Source organism: Eupeodes corollae, chromosome 1 (assembly GCF_945859685.1).
Source record: "Eupeodes corollae chromosome 1, idEupCoro1.1, whole genome shotgun sequence".
Classification (NCBI taxonomy): domain Eukaryota; kingdom Metazoa; phylum Arthropoda; class Insecta; order Diptera; family Syrphidae; genus Eupeodes; species Eupeodes corollae.
The window spans coordinates 48,520,598-48,540,420 of record NC_079147.1 but is presented as its reverse complement, the minus strand read 5'-3'; the positions used below and the strand labels follow the sequence as shown (position 1 = coordinate 48,540,420).

Below are 19,823 nucleotides of genomic sequence, written 5' to 3'. Positions count from 1 at the left end.
CGATGATCTTCAAACCAACATCATTTCATTTCTTATTTCATTCATGTTACTTAATAAAATGGGAAGCACGAAAATAACTTGAATATGTAAATAAATAAAATATTTACAATTTCGTTTTAAATTTTTCTAACAAATGTTTAATTGTTACAACTTTCAAATATAAAAACCTGACTATTGCGGATTGTTGTTTTAGCAATTTCTCAATTTACTGTATGTTCGATTCCCAAATATAAACATAGCTAATATCTCAATTTTTGTTGTGGTTAACATTACTGGCGGTGCGAACAGTCAATTTTTCCTTGAATCGAACCCAGTTAAATAAGACTGACAAGAGTAACATTGACCGTTTGTAGCTAGGAACTTGTAAAACATTTAAAATTTGCATAGCCTTGCATGTTTAACCGTTTCAACGTGTAACTTAAGTAGTATTCACATGAGCGCGACCAACGAACGACGAATGAATTACAAAATGTGAGTTTATATACGTTTGAAGACATATTTCCACACAAATTCTTAACAAAACGATAGCAATATAGTTTCTATTTGATTTATGATACATACTTTTACTTTTGAATATAATAATATTAATAAATTTAACAAATTTTTTCGTCGCGAAAAATATTATAGTTGATACGAACTGTCAAACTTTATTCGTGTTCCACATTATCCACACTCGCAACGAATAAAATAATCGCGCGTACTTAACCTAAAAATCATTCTTATTTTGGTTTCGGTGGTGAATGGTGGCTTCATTCGCGACGAATTAAAAAATCTCATGTGAAAGAAACGTCAAAATCGACGAATATTCGTTCATTCGTTGGTCGTTGGTCGTACTCATGTGAATAGTACTTTAGAGATACCCGAAAATCATGCCTTACTACGCTGAACGCGTCCATCTGTCACAATGACACTTCGAAAAAAATAAAATACATCAGCCTCTACCACTACAAGAAATTTCTCTATGTTTACACAGCACACACGTGCGAAAATCTACTCGCCTGCAAGTGTATTAATGCCCCCTCTGTCGCACCGTTCTGTCAAAAGTCAAAATCCACACCCGCCCCCACCACCGCTCTTCATCCAAAAGCCACCACCAATTCTCCACCAAAAAAAACGAACGAAAGACCATTTTCTTCTCTGCCTGTGCCTATAAGTTCGTTTCGCATTCGGTTTTGGGTTTTCGGTTTTTCTGTTGGCAAAGTAATTCACTATTTCTGCACATGCAGTTTTCCTTTTGTTTCTCTTTTTGAAATACAGCATAACATTTTCAAAATAGTTCCTCCAGTATCCAGTTTCGAATCGAAGAAAAAGGAAAACCCGCATATTCGAGCCGAAAACGAAAAGAAAAACCCACAGAAACAGTAACAGAAGAACTCGACCGTCAAAACACTTTTCTTTTTGTTCGTGCGAACCGAAGCGACTTCAACAAAAACCAATTTTGTGCGAAAAATGTCGTCCACCGTACAACAGCAGCCACTGCTGCAGCAGACCAATAATGAAGACAAAAAGCCGTCTGCCGACGAGCAACTAGAAGCAGCCGAGAATTTCAAGAATCAAGGAAATGATTTGCTCAAAAGTAAGTGTGTCCCAAAAAACTCGGCTCTCGAGTCGAAGTCCAAGAATTGAACATTTTCCGTCCGAAATTAATGTGTGTAGAAAAGAAAATTCATATCGTTTTCGTTCGTTGTGTCTATGTGCTCTATGCTGCGCTGCTACAGCCCACATAACCTCAAAATTGTTTTTTTTTTTTTCTTTCTTAATTCGCCCTCCCATCCTACTATAATGCCAGATTTTGATGAAAGGGTTTCGAACAACAAGCACTTCGTATTCGTAGCTGTAGTCCTACGAAACGGAAACAGCACGAGTATCTCCACCGCCAGATAAGGGTGTCCTGTCCCACGCACTTTTCAATCAGGAGCGGATTTCATTTTTATTTGGCAAAGCTGCTGCTCAATGACACTCGCTCGGGTCGGGATGGGAAATCTATGTTGCCGCTGTGCGCCATTACCGTTGCCATTGGGGGTACATTTAACATTTCCTGGTGGCAAACATATTTTTTTCTTTTCTACTTCCTACAAATTGTGCTGCCGATGGTGAACGTCGGTCGCTCGAACGAAGTGATGTAAGCGATTGTTGTCACGTTGTATTGCTATGACAAAGATAGCAATTAAGAAATAGAAAAAAAGAAAGAAATTGTGTTTCTCAGATCGACCGAGGAATTGTAATCAAACTAAAACAAAAACAATGCCAATCTCGAACCGAACTACTACTGTGTATCTTTTGAGTCATAATCGTTTAAAACTAAACTATGAACCTTTAGTTTAAGAATATTGAATTCATGTATCTGGGTGGCATTTTCTTTAGATTACTTCTCCTCTCTCAGGCTTCGATTTACACCATGTCATCTAAAAACATTGTAATTGTTTATTATTTCTCAGAATTAAAATATTTGCTTAGACAATTTTTTTAGAAGACAACTAGGTAGAAGCGACGACGAGAGGGATGGATGACCTTCAAGCTAGTTAAATCCTAACCTAAACCTAACCAATGTGTTGCTCTTTTTCTTTTTGTTGTTTGTTGGTTCTTGTGTTGGCTGTCATATCCTTCAAAAGCGCAATAACTTATGTAATATGATCTGTGTTCAATGAAGCCAAACAAATTGTTATATAGCTATGTTAACTTTGTCTTGAACACACAAAAACCAACTGCTTTATTCTTGGAGTTTTAATTAGGAAAAGAAATCATTTTAAAAAATGCATCACATTTATTGGAATCGAGAAACTTAAACAACACAGACAAAAAGTAATATTGCAATTTAGAAAAAAAAAGGATACTTATTTTTTACTAATTTGTTGCTAGATTTTCAGAAAAATTACCTTAAAATAGTAAAAATTAAATTGAATTCAATTTCCCCAAAAACCAATATAATCTTGTGTCTTTACACTATATGATCGATATTTGTTTGGAGGCTTTAAAAGCTGCTGTATTTTAGCTCCCAGTAAATTCAATGTCCAAATTACGTTCATTTATTAAGTTTAAACGGCGTTGCACGGAGGGATCAGCTGCTCGCAAGCTCTATGAGAAGAAGAGAAGAGCTTTTTAGAAGGAAAAAAGGGACAATGAGAGGCATGCGATCTAAAAAAAAAGAGAGCAAAGCAGGAATGAGGTTCGTAAGTTTTGCTACAAGGTAAACAAAGTTTTGGCCTGTAAATACGATCAGGACAATATCGTAGTACAACCGGAGTCTCTTCTCCAAACTATATAACGGCGATGATAAATCAAATTGCGCTGCAAGGGGAAATAGGAAATAGGAAAAACAAATCCGTCTACCCGACCTTGACGAAGTGAAGAAAGCTATATCGAATCTGAAGTGGAACAAAGCTTCTAGGGCTGGCGGCATAGCCTGTGAATTATTCAAAATAGTCGATGACTTTGTTAACATTCTGATAGGTCCCTATCAGTGTAGCTCCAGACCAAGAAAGTCCACCATTGACCAAGTAATCACATTTTGTAGAATTTGGAAACAACCCAGATATTTTTAAGCGATACCCACCATCATATACTCATTGATTTTAAGGCCGTATCTATAGAGAAGAACTTAACAACTTGTTCGTTTGTGCAGAATGACGATGCAGAATGCATACCGCTTCGTAAAGGTCGAAAAAGATATCACCGATGCTATTACTGTCGAAAAAAAAAGTAGATAAGACGATGCACTGGAAAGAATTGTGCAAAACTCAACCGTCCACACTAAAGGCACAATCTTCCGAAGAGCTATCTATCTAATGACTCGGATAGGCAAATAATATTGACATAATTTGAAGTTCAAGGAGTGATATCAGTGGCGTGTTTTTGAGCGGAAAAGATATGTTTAGTGGTCAATGAAGTCGAAAGCAAGTATATGCTGTTATTATTAAGAACAGAACGACGTCGTCTTGGACAAATCGTCAACATAGACAGCTATAACTTTGGAATAGTTAAAGATTTTTCCTATCTAGACACTGCTAGAAATTCAGACAACGACACCAGCGCTGAAATTAAAGGCAGAGTAACTCTTAATGTTTCCTTAGAAGGCAATTTAATTTGAAGTCCTGTCTCGAGCATCTAGTCATCATCTCTAACGCACTCGTCATCCCGGTTCCTATTAATGGCGTTAAGGCTTGAAACTTGGCGAGACAAGATGAAAACGTCTTCGAGAGATATTTTTCGGGCGATTCTTGTTCCTGTCTGCATAGATAAAGAATGGAGGAGATACAACCACGAACTGTACAAATCTTGCAGCGACACTGTTTTAGTCAAAAGAATGATAGTCCATACCCAGTCAAAAATTTAAATATCTGGAAAAAGATCCTGAAAAAGAGAAACAAAACATAGTAACTGTGAAAGATAAAATCTATGACATCCTCACAACAATTCGCTTGTTTCCAATTTTGCAAACAAAAAATGTGTTTAGGTATGAATTTAGAGGATTTTCAGTTTTTTAAGCTCTTATTGTCTTAATGATAAAGATATTGCATAATTACTATAACATAAAAAAGGAGACCCTCTAAATTGCGCCAACTACAGAGGCATCAGTCTCCTTAACAGTGCATATAACAACATCTGAAGCCGTTCGTCAACAACCTGATAGATCCTTATCTGTGTGGCCTTAGACCAGGAAAGTCCACTATCGACCAAATATTCACACTACGGCAGATCTTGGAAAAACCCAGGAACTTCAAATCGGTACCCACCATCTCTTTATCGATTTTAAAGCCGCATATGACAGCATCTATAGGGAAGAGCTCTACAGAGCAATGTCTAGTTTTGGCATCCCTGTCAAACTTTTCCGTTTGTGCAGAATGACGATGGAGAATGCATGCTGCTCTATCAAGGTCGGAAAAGATCGTTCTGGAAAGAATTGTGCAAAATTCAACCGTCATCACTAGAGGCACAATCTTTTAAAGGTCGATCCAATTACTCGGATACGCAGATGATATTGACATAATTCGAAGATCAAAAGATGTCAGTGGAGCGTTTTTGAGCATTGCGACGGAAGCGAAGAAGATGGGTTTAGTGTTCAATGAGGGCAAAACCAAGTATATGCTGTCATCAAAAAAGGACATTAAACAACGACGTCTTGGACGAAACGTCACCATGGACAGCTATAACTTCGAGGTAGTTAGGGACTTTGTCTAGCTAAGCACCGCTATAAACTCAGACAAGGACACCTACGCTGAAATCAAACGAAGAATAACTCTTGCAAATCACTAATTCTTTGGACTTAGAAGGCAATTGAGTGGTAAAGTTATCTCTCGACCATCTAAAATCACTATCACTATAAGACACTCATCATCCCGGTTCTCGTTTATGACGCTGAGGCCTGGACACTGTCAAAAAAAGATGAGAAAGTCTTAGGATGCTTCGAGACATGTAGAGCGAATGGACATCAACGCTCCAATCTGGAAGGTTTCGAATCCAATCCCGAGTGACGGCGCAGTAGAGGAAGACCGCGACTCAGGTGGCGCACTCAGGTGGGTGAAGACCTCAACCAACTTGGCGTTCGAAACTGGAGACAGCTAGCAAGGGACCGAGCTGGCTGGACACTCATGTTGGTTGAGGCCCAGGTCCGTAAGTAAGTAATTACTATTAGGTTACTTTAAAAGGTGAGAAAGTGGACATAGAGATATGCATTAAAGATGATGAAAAGTTGGTGAGCACCTTTCTCAAAAAATTATAAAGCTATAATAGTTTAAAGCTTTATTAATATAAAGCATAAAATCGATTCAACAATTATTAACAAAAACAATTTCTTCCAAGGTGCTAAGTCTTCGTTCGTCGTTCGATGGTTGGCTTTAAACTCAATCGTCAGTATCTCTGTTTAATCTCTATGCTATACTATGCAACCAGTTGCAGAGATTGGTTGCTTAGATCAGTATCTTTAGCGGATCGAAAACAAAGCATCGTCTTCATCCGTCTGTCCACGGCTTCATTTTATCGGCATTTGTATTCGTTGTTCTTGGCCCATGGTATTTAACTTACTTTGGACATCATATCTGAAATAACATATTCACTTATTTGCATTAACTTAACATCGTTATCTGTCTTCATCTCGGTTCCAAACATTAATTAAAATGACGTTGTTTTGACTTAAGTATTCCCTGCAGACCCTTCATATCTTGTTACTACTTCTGAGGGTTATGCAGGGGCACTCCAAAAGCCACATCGTGCATTTTCACATCATGGTCCTTGCAATTGTTTTGAAAATGGTCGGAAATATCATCTCCTCTTTCAAGATCGCCTGCAATAAACCTTTTGCTTTCCTCGCTTCCTATCTGATAAGATACATTTGACAGAACTGGAAACGCATTACTAAGTGAGTCGATGAAAACCAGGTATAAACAAATCCTTTTCCATGACCTTTTTCTCAAAAAAGAAATGAAAAAATAATTTAATTATAAAGTTCTCAAAAATAAAACACAGCTTTGAACATGTATTATAAACCAGCTCACTGGTCTCACTAAAAAAATGTTTGTCGTATTTCTTTTTTAGCACAGGGCCTGCAACCTTTGACTTTAATTTGGCCCAAGTCATCACATATTTTTGCAAAAATCAAATGAACACATCAAGGTTCGTGCGAAATTTATAGTTAATGGCTTCCGGCACTAATATTGCAGCAAGCTTTTCGTTTTGTCGCTTTCAAAAACATTGACTTTCATGTGGACCTTGTACAGCTATTCTGCTGTGCCTATTCTTGTGCAAAACAGAGTCATTCAGATTGATAGAATATTAATTCTGCAAACATTCTTTTGATTATAAAATCACTTGCCTACTCGCCAACGTTTGTACGGTTTCGGAAAATGTATTTCAGCTTCCTCCAACTCTTGCCTAGTGACTCTGATTCCGCCTAGGGTCTTGCGCCATGTGCTTCTCGGTCGTCCAGCTCTTCTTCCCTCTTATGTAAGCGGATTCCACTGCCTCCTTGCAGTCGTTACCTTTTCGAAGCGTACGATGCTTCCAACGTATTGAAAGCTCTCCACTTTTTCCACATATTGCGAGAAAATATTTATTTGTTTTGCTGGAACTAATTTTCAGCCCCCCAACTTTTGTTTCTATCTCCACACTTGTTGTCATTAGCGTTAGCAAACATCGTCCGCGTAATCCAAGTGCTTTAAATAGGATGTCAAAGTCCATTGGACCCTCTGCTACAGAGCTGAGCACAGTACATCGCTTATCACAGACAAAAACAACATTGTAGACAGAATACAGCCCTGTCTGACTCCGCTTCGGATTTCAAAATTATCTGACAACCTACCATCGTGCAGAATGTGACACTTGGATCCATCATATGTTGCTTTAATAATAGAAATTAGTTTTTCTGCGATGCCTCCCCTCCGCAAAGCTAACCAGATATACTCCCTGTTAACGCTATCAAAAGCCTTCTCGAAGTCGATAAACGACAGGTGTAATGGTGACCGATATTCAACGCATTGTTCAATAATGACCCGCAGGGTGTTGATATGATCAATACAGGAGTATCCAGCGCCGAATCCTGTTTCTTCGGCTTCGAGTGCGGCCTCAAGGTGTTCTCTGATGCGTTCCAGTGTAACTTTTGCTACTATTTTTTCAACGGCTGGTAGAACGCAAATTCCTCTCCAGTTTTCGCACTTTGTAAGATCTCATTTTTAGGAGCTTGACGATAATTCCCTTCTTCCACTCAGGGGGGAAGCTTTCGAAGCAGTTCGCTTGATGACGTTGGCGCAGCTTGTAAAAGCTCTGCGGGAATTCAATCAAGTCCTACCGGTTTGTTGTTCTTAAGTGCGATCTCATTTTTACTGGGAGGTGCGGTGCGGATTCGGGGATTAGTTTATTCAGGCGCTTCAAAAGGCATAGGCTGCACGTTGTTTGCAAACACTCGGTTTAAAACCGAGGAAAAGTGTTCTTTCCACCTTCTGACTTGCTCACCCACCGAACTTATCACAGTACTGTCTACTTCTTTCACCAGTTGTTGCTTTGAGCTGTGTGTACCGGTCAGCTCCTGTTTGCAGCATCTTCTGCTTCTTGCGCCAATGAGTTGATGTAGTTACGTTTGTCGTGGCGCACACTGCGATGAACCTCTCTCTTTTTCATGCGATACTAGGACTCCACTCGTTTCTTTCATCAACTTGTGCTGCAGTTATTCGATCCCTTAACTGTTTGCGTTCGTTGATCCTTGTTCAAGATTCTTCTGAAAGCCAAGTGTTGTTGCTTCCTTTATTCCGACCGACTATTCTGTCAGCACCTGAAATGAAAACATTTTTCACAGCATTCCAATGGTGTTCGATGTCGTCATGTACTGTGCTGCTGATTGTTCTCAATTCGGGTGTCCCTAAATTGTTGACGGGTTGTGGTATCCTTTAGTCTGGCGATGTTGAATTTGGGTGCTCGTGTTGTTCCGTTGGATCTTCGAACTGTAGCTGTTGAAGGCGGATATTAGTTGACTATAAAAGCATTCTTTCTCTTCATCAGATACAAGCTCCGTCGGTGCGTAACACTGGATAATGGGATGACGGGTCGTACTCTACTCTGAAATCTAGCTTTGATAAACATTTCCACAAGGGGATCCCACGAAATTAGGCTTCTGGTTGCCGTTTTTTGTAAGGAGTTACCCAACTCCAGCTTCTCGAGCGTTTCCTGGGTCATGACCAGGGTATAGCAGTACAGTGTTACGTGTCGGTGACTTGTATTTGTCAGATCCCAAACATAGCACTTCGCTTATCCCTAAGATATCTCTCTAATTGGTGGAATCTGGCATCGTGCGGACCTTCACTTTCTGCGTCCAGAAGCGTCTTCACATTCCAGAAACCAATCTTTGTCTGGGTACAATAGCCAAAAGTCGTCAACGAGGTATCATTAATAATTATCCGAGGCGTAATTTCGGTTTCTGTAGCGGGATGATGTTCAGTTACGAAGAATGCTAATCTCCGTAACCTATCCTGAAGAGTCAAGAAACTTCGCCCTTGGAATTTTTGCCAACTTATGTATATTAGGATACACAAATCATTGCCCGGGGCCACCGCGAGAAAGTTTCAAGAAAGCATTGTTTAGTATTTCTAAATTTTACTTTTTTGTCAATGTTAAATCTATAACGAAATTTGAATACACATCATTATAAGAAAAGTAACTTATTTAAAATTATGACCCTTACGTGACGGGCACAACTGGGCATATACGTACTTCTTGTATATCTTATATTGAACAAAACAGAACTAGATACCATTTACTTATTGAATTCTTCTGAAATAAGTGAATTGTTGTTGAAGAATTACACTGATCAATAAAATCCATTATATTTTCAACAAAATTACATAGTTAAATTATTATAATGGCAAAATAATATGTATTAGAATGTAGAACGATTTATTATGTTTACTTTATCAGGTTCTCAATCAATAGAGGTTCCCTGCTTAAGACATGATGGATCCCAATTTTCTACAACGTCATTCCAACTAAGCCTTCTGCCGTTCGGGACGGCTTAGTCTTTAAAACTGAGGGCTAGTTATGCTTGTCATTTCGAACCTGTGTCTTTAATTCAAATATGAAATATTGGCCAGTCAATGTAGTCGACGTGTTTTAACTTTTTTTTTTAACTACATTCACATATTTTTAGAATGCATACACTTCGTTGTGATATCGCCGCCCCATCCACACATCCTCCTCTCATTTTCATTAAAAAATTCCCAGTAATAGCTCTCTCTTTCTGCATTTAGCCAAGCTTTTAGCAAATGAGCATCGTATAGCAGAACGACAAGTTTTTTGGAGCGTACACTTCACAGTGAAGAGTTTTGCATAATTCAAGTAGCAGCGGTCTTCTTAGGCAATTTTCCGCCAAATCTTCTCTATCGTGTCACTTGTGGAGGTAATATTTACTCTAAGTTAAATGAACTCCTCATTTACTACAAAGAGACTACTAACAATAGTAACTTTTTGTCCAAGTTGGTAGCTAGTTGTTTTTTATTTGTAGATAGCATATGTTTTGTCTTATTCTTTTTAACTTGGAAACCAATTAACTTCGCCTGTCCCATCGCTTTAAGGACTCTATAATAGAACCTTGGGAGTTACCGATGATGTAACGTCCGCATATCAAAAATTTAGCCCCATCTGTTGAAAATCGTGCCTTCCCTATTAACTCTTACCTACGTTCTATCTGTTCCATAAGCCCCTTTGCAGGAACTCGCTTTTAAAAGTTAAGAAAACTAAATCATAGTTTTCCAATATAACACGATGCTGGCCATCGATTTTTGCAGCTACACATTGTGGGTCTCTGCTTAAGTGGGAACATTTTTATGACAGTACTTTGAACTAGATCAGCAAAAATAAGCCACGATAATTTTTGCAGTATCGCCTTTTTTGAACATGGGCAATATTGAACTGATGAATCAATCATCAGGCATCCTTTCCTCTAACCATACTATATTGATATGATGCATCATCATCAGGTCCTCTAACCACGTACGGTCTCCATCCTTCTCGATCTGCAGCTAGATACCTTAACTATGGCAACGTCTTTCTCTGGGAGTTAGCTCCCGATAGCACTGTAGATTTCCATGTTGTTCTTGGTCTTCCAACCCGCCGTGACCCCTGAGGATTCCATTCAAAGGACTGCTTCGCAATATCATCCTTGGTTTCCTCAGTGTGTGACCAATCCATTGCCATTTGCGCTTTCTGATATCGACGCAGACAGCGGTTCACAAAAGCCTGCGATTTTCTCGAGATGGTGGCCGAGACTTTCCATGTTTCACAAGCATATAATAGCACGGATTTCACATTGGATTCGAGAATCTCAGTTTAGTGCGTAAGGAGACTTGACAGGATTTCCAAATTTGGGACAGAGCACCAAAGGCAACACGAGCTTTATTTATTCTGTTTTTTACGTCCAGATCCGTTCCACCATTTGCTGATACAATACTTCCGAGGTTATTAAATTGTTCGACCTATTCAACAAGGCGTGTCATGCAAAATAATACGATGTTGTGTTGCGGGGCCTGTAAGCATTATTTTTGTCTTTTTGCTATTTATTTTAAGACCGCACGATTCTCCTTTCACCCGTAAGCCCAAATCAAAAAATCAAATGGGGTGGCGCAACAGTCCGTTGTGAACCAGGGCCTAGTGACTTACAACTCTCAACCATTCCTGTGTGCGAGTACTGTTGTCAGGAATGGACACTGATATTATTTTCCATGAGACATATATCGTCGGCATAGTCTAAATGGCTAAGCCTTTCAAACGTTCTCCATTGAATACCTTGCCTTTCAGTTGTACCGATGCTGGCCTTCAGAACATCATCTATCCTCCTTTATAATGGCAACAATTTTTGGCGGAATTCCTCTCGCAAGAAGTGATCTCCATATACTTTCTCGGTTAACTCGGTCAAAGGCCTTCTCAAAATCTACTAACATGAGGTTTAGCGGTGTTTATAATTCTGCAGACTGCTCAAGAACAATGCGCAAGGTGTTGATATGGTCAACGCACGACCGACCGCTGCGGAAGCCAGCCTGATTCCTCTTGAGTGTAGTCGCAATTCTAGCCTTTATACGTTCGAGGATTAAAGTTGCTATTAGCTTTGGGAAAACGGACAAAACGGTAATACCTCGCCAACTGTTGCAGTTTTTGAAATCACCTTTTTTGGCACATTAACAATCACTCCATCCTTCCATTCCCTGGGATAGGTTTATTTTTCCCAAACAGTTTGTATAAGTGGATGCAAAATCTAGCTGCTGTGGCGGGATCAGCTTTCAGGAATTCCGCTGGTACTCCGTCAAGCCCGGCTGCTTTATTGTTTTTGAGGAGATTAATCGCTGTTTCAATTTCCGCTACTGAAGGGAGTTCGATGTGAATACCCCTGCAGGATCTGCGCATCTCGTTAAGTTGGGGCACTTCAGCACTCTGTTCAACGGAGTCCTCATTTAACAGGGCACAAAGTGATCCTTCCACCTGCGAAGTTGATGTTCAATTGATACCAATAGTGTCCCATCCACATCCATTACAGGATGATTGTTGTTGCTTTTTTTCCTGACAACTTCGTTGGCTATTTGGTACAATTCTTGGATATCTCCTCTTCTTGCAGCGTTTTCATCATTATCAGCGAGGCCATCTATCCTCACCCTCCTGTCACTTCTTACACAACGATAGACCATCTTATGTGCAATCCGATATTCGTTTCGCAATTCAGCCTTTCGTTGAGCGTCTATCTCGACGTTTATTTACAGCTTTAACGATTTACGAAGCTCGGTTTTTTCCAAGTGACTTGGGATATCCAAGAGTCACTAACTCTCGTACGCCTAGGTACAGTCTCGGATCCAGCCTCCATAAAAACACAATTAATTTCATCTCGTCAACATCTGAGTTAAAACTCGCATTTAATGACGAAGCTCTGTAGTTGAGGGTGTTGATATAGGTAAGACTTATGTTGGGATCACTTAAAGCATTCGTATTGAATTTTGGATTTCTTGCTGCATTCTGCGATTGTCTTAATACAGCCGCGGTTTTTAATTTGAGACTCATGACAACCAAATAGTGGTCGCTTCCCACATCGGCATTTCTTATATTTCGGACACCACACATAGACTTCTTCCCTCGCTGCTGAATCATGATGTGATCAATTTGATTTTCGGTATGAGCATCTGGGTGCACCCATGTGACTTTGTTGCACGTCTAATGTTTAAATACAGTCCCAACAATTACAAGACGATTTGCGTTACAAAAGTCGACAAGCATGTCACTATTTTCAATACGTGTCCCCAAGCCATTTTTTCCCATAACTCGTTCCAGACCCTAATTGTCTGCACCGACTTGAGCGTTGAGGTCTCCCATGACGATTATGATATCGGCTCTCGGAACACTGCTGTAAACCGAGTTAAGATGAGTGTAGAACGGGGGTTTGTCTTCTTCGGTCGCTTCATTTGTGGGTGCATAACACGATTGTGATGTTGCGAATTTTTGAGCGGAACCTTGCAGTCATTACTCTTTCAGATATTGGCGCCCAGGAAATAAGACTGCGCCTAGCTACTTTGTTCAACATAATTCCAACACCATGCAGCCTTTTGCCACCTTCTCTTTCATCCTCTCCGGAATACAGCATTCTCGTTTGTCCAGTGTCAGTTCTGTATTCAGCTCTTCCTCTCCACTTTGTTTCATTAATGCCCAGGATACTGATCTTAAGACGAAGCATTTCGCGCTCTAGCTGTTCGTATCTTCCTTTGCCATACAAGGATCGAACGTTCCAAGCTCCGATTTTTGTACGTATACCATAGCCAAAAGTATCCATTGCATTTCGTGAAAGACTTCTACTAATTGTTGACTATTCATTTATTATTATGGCGTCTTGATTGACGCTGTTGCATGAAAGATGCCGCACTCATATACCCTTCCACCATGGTGTTTTCCGAGATAAGATTAATAACATACATAAGCTCAGATTCGATAGGCACACCTGCTCTTTGTATGGTCGAACACATAACCGATTGAGGCCGCCCATTATGGGAAAACAGACACATTTTGTAGCCGCCCACTCTGGAATACAGACGCTACTTGCTGCTACCGTTGGCCTTCTTAAAAAACTCATCCGCCACCAGACTTCCATGCCGTTGACCGCAAACTGCAGTTCCTCCGACTTTATGAAGATTTTCTTCAACCCAGGGGCAAGTCAGTGCCCGGTACAACAAAGCTGGGTTGGCTGCTTATATTCCGGAAGTTGTTCGTTCCCCTTTTGCGTTAGCGTTACCCGCTCTTAAACGTGATGAGGTGCACATAGGGATTTTCCTTTCATTGAGCCTAGGGCCGCCGAAGTATCGTTACCTTTTGACTTGAAGTTTACAATATCTTATCTGCAGGCCCTGTGTTGTTTATCGGTTGGTCTTCTTCTTACCCTGTTAATTGGTTTACATGGTGACCGTTTAGCAGCTGCTAAAAATGCAGCTTGAATAAGTCTTCTATTCCATGCGCTTTGGCAAATAGGTTTTCATCGCTGTTTCAAAGAGCCTGTGTTGCTTGGCTTTCTCCCTCTCTTGTGTTTATTTCGAGATGCTTGCGTTTTCTTCTTCTTTTAGGGTTATTGGTAGCCTAAGGTATTTTTAACTACCTTTTTAATATGGTCATGATACTGGGACCACTCGTCGTTGATGGTAAGTAAATGTACTCGCTCAGTGAGCAAAACGTTCCAAGATTGTTATGAGCATTTTTACCTTAACCCAGTTAATATATAAAGATAATACAATTTTAAACTTCACATAATAAATGACATATTATTAATTATTGTTAAATCTTATTTTCTAGCTAAGGATTTTTCCAAAGCGATAGATATGTACACCAAAGCCATAGAACTTAATCCCAACAATGCTATATACTACGCAAATCGTAGTTTAGCTCATTTGCGTCAAGAAAGTTTTGGTTCAGCCCTACAAGATGGTATATCTGCGGTTAAATTAGATCCAGCATACTTGAAGGGCTATTACAGACGTGCAGCCGCTCAAATGTCATTAGGAAAATTTAAGCAAGCTTTATCCGATTTTGAATATGTAAGAATTCTACAAACATAATTTTATAATAATTTCCAACAATTTAATTTACAAAAATATGTATTTTCTATCATTTCTAGGTATCCACATGTAGACCAAATGATAAAGAAGCTAGAATGAAATTTACAGAATGTAGTAAAATTGTTAAAATGCGTGCATTTGAACGGGCTATCGCTGTAGACAAACCAGAAAAGACACTCTCCGAAATGTTCCGTGATTTGGAAAATATTAGTAAGTTAATCATTTTATTGTAAAAAAGGAAATCGAATGATTGTTAATTTTTTATTTTTGTCTGAATAGCTATTGAAGATGATTACCAAGGTCCAGCGTTGGAGGATGGTAAGGTTACGCTTAAATTTATGGAAGATCTTATGGAACACTATAAGAAACAAAAAAAACTCCATCGAAAATATGCCTACAAAGTTAGTTTTTAATAACATTTTTTAATTTATAAGTAAATTTATTTTTTATGTTGGATATTTTTAAATTTAGATTCTATATGACATTGATGTATATCTGCGTACTCAACCGTCCCTGGTGGATATTCACGTGCCAGATGAATCAAAGTTCACAATTTGTGGCGATATTCATGGTCAGTTTTATGATTTAATGAATATCTTTAGCATCAATGGGCTGCCATCACCAACTAATCCCTATTTATTCAATGGAGATTTTGTTGACAGAGGCTCATTTTCTGTAGAATGTATTTTCACATTGTTTGGATTTAAGCTTCTTTATCCTGATCATTTCTTCCTGTCTAGAGGTAAGAAATTGGGTTGTGTACAACTCATCACAGTTGAACTCAAAATGTTTCAACTCATCACATCGCAACTCATCTGATCATCATGTGTTATGAGGTATCCTCTGTGATGAGCTGGACTGTGATGAGGTGTCTTGTGTCTTGTTGAGACATAATGAGTTGTTTAGAACCCCTTTAAATTCCGCTTATATTTCTTATAGGTAATCATGAAAGTATAAACATGAACCAAATGTACGGATTTACCGGTGAAGTAACTGCCAAATATACAAGTACAATGGCAGATTTCTTCACTCAAGTATTCAATTGGCTGCCATTGTGTCATTGTATAAATAATAAAATTCTTGTAATGCATGGTGGACTCTTCTCGAGTGATACTGTGACGCTGGATGATATTCGTAAAATCGAACGCAATTGCCAGCCACCAGAAGAGGGTATCATGTGCGAATTATTATGGTCTGATCCACAACCATGGGCGGGTCGTGGTCCATCGAAGAGAGGTGTAGGCATACAATTTGGCCCAGACATCACAGAGGCATTTTGTAAGCGTAATAATCTTGACTATGTTGTTAGAAGTCATGAAGTCAAAGACATGGGCTATGAAGAAACTCATGATGGAAAGTGCATTACTGTGTTTTCTGCTCCAAACTATTGGTAAATAGAAAAACAAACTACTTCAAAAGATTCGAAATTTAATTTGTTTATTTTTCATTAGCGATACAATGGGTAACATGGGAGCGTTTATAACAATCAAAGGCAACGATCTGAGACCAAAGTTCCAGCCGTTTGTGTCTGTGGTATGCTAAACGATGGTTATTTTCTTTCAACCTTCTTTTTAACATAATTTATAATTCTTTTTCAGCCTCATCCGGATGTTAAGCCGATGGCCTATGCAAATAGTTTAATGAGTTTACTAGCGTAGTCACATTTATGTTAAACAAAACAAAAAATCAATTTCAATCAAATAATAATAAAAAACAAAATAAAAAAAAAACAGATAAAACCAATCAAGCAATCTACAAATAGAGCATACAGCTTTTAAACAGAAACAACAATAAATAAAACAAAAACAACAAAACTATTTTATGAAGAAAAGCATTGAAAAACAAAACTTAGAAAACAAAACAAAAAACCCGCATATCACGATAATCACGCATTGACTAGAACAACAGTCCTCAATTAACAATATTTTTGTGTTGGCCCATTCCCTCATATTATATATAAAATAATTAATTGTACAATGTACATTCTTTTTACACTTTTTAGATTTATTATTATTTTACACGTTGATGTGTACAAATTTGTTAAATTTGAGATTTTTAGGACTCTTTTGAGTTAAATATCTGCTGCTCTCCTGTGAATCCTGCGAAAAAGTTAAACAAAACAAAATAAATCAAAAACCACAACACAGCAACGACCTAGTCCCAAAGATTATCCATCGCTTTTAACATAAACAAATAAAAGAAAGAAAATAAAAAACAAAAACTTTTTTGTTGCTGCTACTGCTGCTGATGTTGCTGCTGCTGATGATATCCTTGGATTCTTCGTTTCGTGTTTAAAAGCCGGTGCGCGCGTATGTTATAAGTGAATTATAGGTATATATATAATAATGAAAACAGCTAATGTTTTAAAACAAAAAATATGTTAATATTGTTTTCAGTTTTATAACTGTGTAAATAAAAAACAAAACAAAATTATAAATGAACAGTTATAGAAAAAAAATTATGTACAAGAATACAATTTTCACATTTTTTAGATCCTTATTTTAAAAATTTTAAATAATAAAAAAAAAATAAATAATAAAAACAAACGAAGCGATAAATTGAGCGATAGTTTTAATAAAGGACAACAAATTAATATAGCGTCTTAATTAGAAAAAAATAATTAAAATAATGAAATTCTTTTCTTTTTTAAACTGACTTCTACCACCGACAAGTCCAATAAATATATGGACGTGTGAGTGCAAGGAAATAATCGGGAAATATCGGGAATCTGCCGGGGAATTTTAAATGCCAGGTGCCAAAATATTACTTTCACATTAAGGTAACTTAATTTTTTTTTTCTGACTCGAAAGTTAGTCAAGAAAAATCTCACTAACTATTAAGTCAAGTGGGAAATATTTTCAAGGAAATCTCATTCACGATAGGGCCCAATAATACGGTTGGTGGAATCTTTGTTTCGACTTTATGTCATACATTTTTCGAATGTTGATCTCACTCTTATGTTTTTATCGAAATGTTCGTTGATTTGAACGTCGTTCGTGTTATTATTTGTAGAACGTTCATATTGTGTGAGAACGGTAGAGGGGGGAGAGGTGTTTTCACTAAAGCACCTCTCCTTATCCAGACGGCAGCGGAGGAATTCCCAAATTGGAATCAACGGTGGCGTCTACAGTTCCAATAAGGCTGAACTACTTAGTGAACAACTCTTAGAGCTTCTACGACTTATTCGGATCCCAGGCTTATAACGAGCAGTTTCCCCAGCTCCCCGTCCTTGGAGTTATACTTAGGATCTGGCCCTCCAGGTCGCGGGTTGTGCCGTCGGGGTTACTTCCTGACCACCTACAAAATACCTTAGAAACGCCTCGAAAACGGACGGATTTACTGTTGGCAACCTACGCAAATGAATTAACGCCAACGAACTTCTGATACGAACGTTGAATGTTAGGTCCCTTAACAGACCGCGTACAGCCGAAGAATTAGCGCAGGCTCTAGACTGCTATAAAGCAGATATCATCATCTTCCAGGAAATACGATGGGATGGACCGGGCCAAAAGAGGATGAAAAACTGCGATATTTACTATGGTGACTGCTACTACGAAAACCAACAGCGCTTATTTGGACGCGGCTTTGTCATTCGAGCCACACTAAGGCAAGAAGTCTTGAGCTATATGTAGATGCATCAACGAGCGCCTCATGACCATACGCATCAAAGCTAAATTCGGCTACATTAGCCTGATATGCGCGCACGCCCCCACAGAAGAGAAGGATTACACCAAAGATATGTTCCTTGAGCTCTTAGACAAAACATGAGCAGTGTCCTAGTTACGATATTAAAATAGTCCTGGAAGATTTTAATGCCAAGCTAGGAAGAGAAGACATCTTTGGTGGAATAATCGGGAAGAACTGCCTGCACGACAACACTTCCGACAACGGATTCAGGCTTATAGATTTTGCTGCGGGGTCACGGTAGCCAGTACGCGTTTCCCACACCTCAACCTCCACAAAGGAACTTGGAGTTCTCTAAATCAATCTACCGTCAATCAGATTGACCATATTGTTATCGACGACAGACCCGCTTCCAGCATCATGGATGTCCGAATTTTCCGAGGAGCTAACATCGACTCATCACTACCTCGTTGTAGCTAAGGTATCACTTTGGGTTTCCAGACCCAAGCCAAAACAGGGAGGTGCTGGGAAAAGGTAAAACGTTGAACGGCTGCAATCGCAAGAAATCGCTTCTCGAAGTTCTCTGCTGCCAACACATTGCCAAGATGCATTTAGAGAAGCCGCCTCTGATGTGATGGGTTTCAAGAAACCACCAACAAGGAACCCCTAGTTTGATGAGGAACCAGGCAAATGCAGCCAAACAACAGGCATGGAAAGCGGCCGGCGCTGCATAGAAGGACGAGAGCTTCTCATTAGCTCTATGATCAGAAGTGGCGAGAGGAACACCAACTTCTCAGAATGAAAAACAGAGAGCATGAGAAGCGGGCGGTTGAAGATGTGGCGAGGTTTAAAAACAGCAGTGAAATCCGAAAGTTTTATGAACAGGTGAAACGAAATTCACAGCTACATAAACCTAGAACCGAAGGCTGCAAAGACAAAATTGGGAACATCATAGTGGAACCGCAGTCAATGCTGAGGATATGGAAGGACCACTTCGCCAGTCTGTATAACGGCGACGACGCACCGAATTCCGCTGTCAGGCAGGATGATCCATTCAACATAGACGACGAAAGCCAACAATCCCGTCCTCCCAACTTAGACGAAGTAAAGATTGCCATATCTAAGCTGAAGTCTAACAAAGCCGCTGGAGCGGATGACTTGAATGCCGAGCTCTTTAAAGCAGCTAGATATAAGTTGGTTAGGAGCGTGCACCAACTTATCTGTAAGATACGGTCGGCCCCAACTATAGAGGCATCAATCTACTTAAAACCACTTACCGCTGATAGGAATACAGTGTTTAGTGAAAGTGTACAGTCGAGAAAATATTTAAATAACGGCAGATCCTGGAAAAAACCCAAAAACGTCAAATCGACATCCACCATCTTCTCATCGATTTCAAGCATCTGGACGAGCTGCATGGAGCCATGTCTAGTTTTGGCCTCTCTGCCAAACTCGTTCGTTTGTGCAGCAGTCTTTATTTGGCGCTATACATTTTTAAGCAAACCTTGAATTTATTACTTTTATAGTTTTGGAAATTATTCTTAGAGCTAATTTTGAATCCAAACTCTTACTTTAACTATTTTCTTAAAAACGTATTTCCAAACAGTTTTGCCTTTTTCTGTTAAAACTCGTTATAGCATAAAT

At 39.0% G+C, this 19,823-nt stretch overlaps 1 protein-coding gene across 1 annotated transcript; it reads left to right on the top strand.

Moving 5' to 3' along the window:
- The first annotated feature begins 1,098 nt into the window (after window positions 1-1,098).
- On the top strand, window positions 1,099-17,117 carry LOC129939911 (serine/threonine-protein phosphatase 5). The gene is made up of 8 exons (XM_056048093.1): window positions 1,099-1,576; window positions 14,293-14,534; window positions 14,615-14,765; window positions 14,835-14,956; window positions 15,027-15,297; window positions 15,495-15,945; window positions 16,007-16,088; window positions 16,154-17,117. Exons 1-8 carry the CDS (start codon window positions 1,450-1,452, stop codon window positions 16,211-16,213), a joined length of 1,506 nt encoding a protein of 501 aa, XP_055904068.1. The 5' UTR covers window positions 1,099-1,449; the 3' UTR covers window positions 16,214-17,117.
- Window positions 17,118-19,823: the final 2,706 nt, after the last annotated feature.

Bases quoted from the DNA above. Each gene is read 5' to 3' on its own strand.
- LOC129939911 (XM_056048093.1), top strand. From the start codon at position 1,450: ATGTCGTCCACCGTACAACAGCAGCCACTGCTGCAGCAGACCAATAAT. The intron at 1,577-14,292 runs GTAAGTGTGTCC...CTTATTTTCTAG, and splicing joins AGGAAATGATTTGCTCAAAA to CTAAGGATTTTTCCAAAGCG. The intron at 14,957-15,026 runs GTTAGTTTTTAA...TTTTAAATTTAG, and splicing joins ATCGAAAATATGCCTACAAA to ATTCTATATGACATTGATGT.